General features: G+C 41.5%; 1 protein-coding gene across 1 annotated transcript; it reads right to left on the bottom strand.

The window, feature by feature from the left end:
• Window positions 1-754: 754 nt before the first annotated feature.
• LOC310775522 (peptidyl-prolyl cis-trans isomerase A-like) lies at window positions 755-6122 on the bottom strand. Its single transcript, XM_083635685.1, has 6 exons — window positions 5899-6122; window positions 5667-5697; window positions 5156-5244; window positions 4546-4642; window positions 3981-4056; window positions 755-1194 (listed from the first exon to the last, which is right to left on the bottom strand). Exons 1-6 carry the CDS (start codon window positions 6076-6078, stop codon window positions 1059-1061), a joined length of 609 nt encoding a protein of 202 aa, XP_083491811.1. The 5' UTR covers window positions 6079-6122; the 3' UTR covers window positions 755-1058.
• Window positions 6123-6366: the final 244 nt, after the last annotated feature.

The raw sequence follows: 6366 nt of genomic DNA, 5'->3' as shown, positions 1-6366 counted from the left end.
GGATTGGCTAAAGGTGTGTGTGTGTGTTCCTGCCATGGTTTGAAATGCAGGGTGGCAGAGTAGGGTGGGTTGCCCCTGCCATCCTGCATTTTGGAAATGGTCCATTATGTGGTTGCAACTATTGCGAATTCACGCTTGTTCTTCTACTGTTCAGTGAAATACAGCGTTACATTTCTAATGAAGGTAGAACCAAGTAAGAACATAACTGATAGTTGTCCAATTGTTCTTCACCATTATCTGATCTCGAGGTTATTCTCTCCATTTTGCCCCCCACCCCACAGAATAAAACAAAATAACTCATCTGGATCTCTGTTCGTACTTAGACTGAGCATCTGGCAACACTTAGTTATGGCAATGCAAGATCAGTTTTTGCTTCATCGACTTCTCGTCTACTAAACCTGGCTGAATCCACACAGATACAGAATGGAGTGCAGCACATGCAGGGCCGACAGGCACCCTACAAAGAAACACTTTGGCATACTGTAGGACCTCATGCTCTTGGACAGACCTGGCAAAAAATACATATTCAACACTCATTTCATTCGTCAAAATGAAACCAGAACACACAAGAGTGCTCCCACTGCTCGCAACAGTAACACAATCGCTAAATAAATAGACATGAGAGAAAGCCTGCAGTTTGTACTGCACAAGTTCCTTTTACCATCACATTACCCGGTAAAGTAGCCTAGTGTGCAAACAGATGGAAACAAAACGCTAGATATTTAGAAAAAAAAAACTTTATATGACATGTCCCCTTCCCAAACCAGTTGAAATGCAATTTCATGAATGCATAGTTCTCTTTAACATACAATTAAAATATCCAGTTCCTACTTTTATTTTATAATGCAAGTTCACATTGAAAAGTACATCAACAGTTCCCCGCTTGTTGGTCATCATGACCCGTTGAAAGACTAACAAATGATGTACAGTAGCAACAAAAAGACTGACAGTGAAATGACTGCGACTGTGCCATGGTGGCTACAGAGAAGAGCCACCGTGTCACGTTGAAATGACAGCAGGAGATGAGACTAACACCATGTCCACTGCCTACATGAAGTCTACTGGACTTCTCCACAGTCTGTGATAGTGATCCTCTTGGAGGGTCGCCCAGACCGTGAACCAAAGGACTCCACTTTCTTGACCACTTCCAGTCCCTCCTTCACACTGCCAAAGACAACATGCCTGCCATCCAGCCTAAAGAGAAAGAAGAGGTTTATTATCATTGCCCCAGACAGTGAAGCTATGCACAAAGCACCAACTAGGCCAATGTCGATATTTTTGTACTGAAATGCCAAAAGCTGATATTCAGTCCTGACATTGTTCCATTTTCATGCCAAAGAAATACAAGAACTCAGTAGTTCCCCCATTTGTCTTCTTGTCTGGACTCCTCTGAAACAGCACCTCGAGTGCCATGGAAGCAAAGGTCTAGGTCAGTGATACTCAACTTGCGGCCCGGGGGCCAGATGCGGCCGGTGATAGGGTGAAGAGTGGCCCCCTCACCATTTTGTAATTCACAATGAAAACAAACGTTAAAGTTGGACTGAGGTCCTGCCAGTGTAGGAATTTAGCCAGGGGCAAGGGCAAAAATGCCCCCAAGAAATGAGGGAAATCCGCGCTTCAGCTGACGAACTGCGCCCAACCGGTGCTTCTCAGAAAAGGGGACTGAGTGAACACATGAGAAATAAACAATCTGGACCACACGGTCAAAGTTAAGGCAATTTAATAATTGCACTTATTAAATTGCCTTAACTTTGACCGTGTGGTCCAGATTGTTTCTTTCTCATGTGCCCCCAAGAAATCTCAGAATGCCCCTAAAAACCGTGATCAAGGGGGCAAAAAATGACACCAAGATTTGGATAATTTGATTTACATTAAATTAATTTAATTTACATTTCCATCTCTAACACACACACACACACACACACACACACACACTTAGCACCTGCAAGCTGTTTGCCCAGACCAGACCAGACACACACACACACACACACACACACACACACAGTGCTGTTGTTCACACAGACACACACTACACTTTAGCTACTTCAGGGTTGCCACTGTTTTGTCATGATATATTTCAAGGGGTCCACCCGCTATGCCGACCTTAGGTTTAGGCGTGGGGGTGGGAGAGGTTAGGGTCTGGGGGAGGTTAGGTTTAGGCATGGCATGGGGGGAGGTTAGGTTTGGCGTGGGGGCTGGGAGAGGTTAGGTTTTGGGTTAGGGTCTGGGGGAGGTTAGGTTTAGGCATGGGGGGAGGTTAGGTTTGGTGTGGGGGCTGGGAGAGGTTAGCTCCACCGACACGCTGCACGCCGCCTCGCTCAGCTGGTTCTGCTTGTGGGCTATCGGCATTGCGGCCTGTCGGCACATAGACGCGGCACCATATTTCAAGGACTTTTTGAGCAGTTTTCAAGCAATAAAGAAAAAAAAAAAGAGATGAAAACAAAAATGTCTCCACCACAGGTTAAAAATGATATCATAGTGGAATTTTGAGATGACAGAGCGCACAAGGCTCAAACTCCAAGTACTTTCAAGGATCTCTTTATAAATCCAAGCATTATTAAGTCCTCCTTGATTCTTTTTTCTTATATCCAAGCACTTTCAAGTGCTTTCCAGACTCGTGGCAACCCTGAACTTTATGCACTAATTACTTTTTTTAAGTGCCCCTGAAATGTTGTAAATGCCCCCATTTTTTTAGACAGTGGGGCAAAAGTTGCCCCCAAAATATTGTTCTAATTTCCTACACTGGGTCCTGCTAAATTGTCAAATATAGCCACCTGCTCACTGCCCAGGCACTTATATGTACTTAACTAAATTGACCTAACTATCCTGTGTGCACAAAATTGTCAGACTAAACTCTGATGACCCAAAAACCTACAGTCCGCTACAGATAAATTTATATTAATGTTTGTTTATTAACTGGCCCCTGGCCTCCTGTCATTTAGGTAAAGTGGCCCCCGGGCAAAGCAAGTTGAGTATCCCTGGTCTTCAGTGGTCTAGGTCATATACATAATGTAACAACAACAAAACAGGGTCAAGGCAATTAACATCGTTGCCAGTCCTTGTGATATTCACGTCCGAGTAACATATTATATTGGAATATGACAGGGGTATTTCTACAGCATTACATGTGTACAGTATGTAATAATAATAATAATAAATTAAATTTACATTACATATAATGTAATTTTCCTGAGTGGTAGAGCAAACAGTAGACAAAAGGCGAGAGACATTTTAATAAGCGTTTTACAAAGTGAGCCGGCCACATTCCTTATTCCGACAAATATATTCGCCATTTTGTCCATCTTGAGATTCCATAGCAAAGTCAATCTTTCCATTTCATGCGTTTCTTTGATGATTTCAAGACAATTATCTACTGTGGGTGGATTGGTCTGTAACCATTTACCAGTGATTGCTATTTTTGCTGCCACAGTCAGTATTTTCTGAAGGTATCGGTCATTTCCTTTTCTTTCTTCTGGTATATCACCCATATAAATATCACCCATATAAAGTGACTTGCATGCCAATGGAATTTGCCATTCAAGAATATGCTCCATGATTCTCCAGATACTCTTCCAAAATAACTATAACTAAGAGTAGTATTTTTATTTTTATTTTGAAATGTTTTAGTTTCATGTAAATTGTCTATAAAATAACTAATACATTTTAATATGTCATTTCCCATAACATCAACATTTACTTTTGGCCCACGGGGGAATTTGGGCACCTCTGCCTTAGACCATTATGGCATTAAACTCAAAACCCACAGACTTTCAAGGCAGGATGATTCAGCCAGGCTATTCAATGACAGAGACATTCTCCAGGCTATTCAATGACAGAGACATTCTGGGATAAATAACACATTTTTGTTATTTAATTAATTAAATTTATTTTTTTGTTTCTGGGCATTTTGAAGGGCAATATCAGCCCAATATATCAGTCTCCAACACCAGCCTGTACAATGGTCTGTTATCAGCACGTACCATTCTGTTTTACTGGTGCAGATGAAGAACTGAGATCCGTTGGTGTTGGCTCCAGCATTGGCCATAGACAAGATACCTGGAGTACAACAAAGGGAAACAGTGCTTAGTTTTCCTCACTATCCACAATTCAAAAACCACAAAGTTAATCTAAAGATAATAGAGAGCTGTGGAGAATGGGTATATATAACCGGATGATGAGTGTATTGATAAAACATGAATTATAGTTACAAATCCAGGGATCAAGTACATACACCAGAAAATGTCATAATCTCAAAACACAGTTCACACTATCAGCCACTATCAGCATACTGCTGCCACCTGGTGGTGGAAAAAGGAGTGTGACGACATGTTAAAAGGAAGGATGGTAATTTTTTAATTATGTAAAGTTCCCGAAAGTGGCCATGATGTATATATGGCATATTTCATAACTCTAGACACCCCCCCCCCCAATCTGGAATACAATGAAAATTTCACGATACTCCAGAAATCACATGAACTGTGTAATTAAAATGTACAGCATTGTATTCTTCTCATCATCAGTGTACAAACAGTGCAACAGGATTACCAGGTCCTGTGTGCTGCAGTTTGAAGTTCTCATCGGGGAACTTCAATCCATAGATAGATTTCCCTCCAGTTCCATTGTGGTTGGTGAAGTCTCCAGCCTGCAACATACAACACAAATCTGACATCTGATCTGGCTGACTGTCACTTTTGCTGTGTTCATGACATGTGCTCCTCGGAAGCTCCTACTTCCCATTTGTGAAGTCGTAATTACGACATGACACCGTTCAAGTGCTCTTGGTCGGAAAGAGCAACAAACATGGACGGCAGAAGTAAGATTGTTTTCTCATGGCTGGTGTTTTCTTACCAAAAGCAACTGAGCTAAAATAAGTCATTATCAGTGTTACCAGTCCTAGATAACATTAGTTGTAGGAGAACACACTCGCCTGGCATGCTTCATTGTTAAAAGTTTGCTTGCTTGCTGCAGCTAATAGATGTATACACGAAAATATGCAACTACTAAAAATGTACACACACACACACTTTTATGCAACGTCACAACTCGGAAACTCTGGTATCATAGACATTTCCCAGTTTCCCATATGATATGAATATGAGGAGCACATGAATGCAGCAATACAGTCACTGGACACATGAGACTGGGAGGAGCTTACCTGGCACATGAACTGAGGGATGACTCTGTGGAAAATGGAGCCCTTGTAGCCAAAGCCGTGTTCCCCTGTGCACAGCGCTCTGAAGTTTTCTACAAAGAAAACACTTTGTCACAATCTCTCATGACCAGTACGTAAAGTGTTACTGTAATTACGTTACTGTAATTGTATTACTTTCCCCAGTAACTAGTAATGGATTGAGTTACAATTTCCAAAACTAATTACATTACAGTTACTATTCCAAGTAACTTCACGTTACTCTAGCGTTGCCACAGCACTAAAACTAATTGTAGATAGGTCTGGCTATGCAAGACTACTGTGCCAGACAGACTACTACTGCATTGTCAGAACGCAATTCGTTTTTTGTACTAGGTAGGTCATTAATTTGGCACACAGCCTCATCAAATTGGGTCCAATGTTATTATTTGTTATTATAATATATTAAAATTATAAAATATAATATTATGTATGTGGCGTTTATGTGAAACCCTTTGTGAATCCCTGGTTAACTTACCTGCAGTTTTCGGCACAACATCGGCGTTGAGCTGCAAAATAAACGGAAATGAGTGAGGCCTAAATGAATGTGAATGTGAATACTGAAATGGCATTGGGTGGAGTTTGGGGATATATTTTAAAGCATTATTAATATTATGAATTCAAACGCAATAAAGAATGCATAGTATATTATGCATGCATGCAAGGCAATGCCATGCAGAATGTTTCGTTCCTGTGGAGTGTGAACTCACCTCGAAGGTTACTCTCCCAAGTGGCTCATTATCTGCAGCAATGTCAAAGTAGACGGTCGGGTTGTTTTTGGCAGCAGCCGGGCCGCTGCTGCACAGTCGAGCAGCGGTAACAGCCAAAGAACATATTTTTATCCTGTTTGATAAGAGTAACATTTCGAAACTTGCCCGGCTAAACAGCATAGGAGTGAAATGTCACGCTCTATGGTCACGCATATGTTGGACCTTCCACACCCGGAAGTAAAATTCATTCTAGCTTTTTTCTTCTTCCTTGGAGTTTCTTCTTCTTCTTCCATTGAGTTTTATGGCGGTTGGCAAACAGATTTGGTGCATTACCGCCACCTACTGAATTTTATATCGCTTCAATTTTAGTGCAACTACTACGGTATCATGGGTAAACCCAGCCCCCACGTGACCTGCTCTCAGACCAGTTCGTTCTTTTAATACATCCATGGTTCGCAGTCACTACGG

This window comes from Poromitra crassiceps, assembly GCF_964638095.1.
Source record: "Poromitra crassiceps genome assembly, chromosome: 4".
In the NCBI taxonomy this organism is placed as follows: domain Eukaryota; kingdom Metazoa; phylum Chordata; class Actinopteri; order Beryciformes; family Melamphaidae; genus Poromitra; species Poromitra crassiceps.
This window is presented reverse-complemented; position numbering and strand designations above follow the sequence as displayed.

Excerpts from the sequence above, each read along its gene's own strand:
- LOC310775522 (XM_083635685.1), bottom strand. The coding sequence starts at position 6,078 with ATGCTGTTTAGCCGGGCAAGTTTCGAAATGTTACTCTTATCAAACAGG. Across the intron at positions 4,643-5,155 it reads TCCCTCAGTTCATGTGCCAG|GCTGGAGACTTCACCAACCA; the intron begins GTAAGCTCCTCC and ends TGTATGTTGCAG. Across the intron at positions 4,057-4,545 it reads ACTGCAGCACACAGGACCTG|GTATCTTGTCTATGGCCAAT; the intron begins GTAATCCTGTTG and ends GTTGTACTCCAG.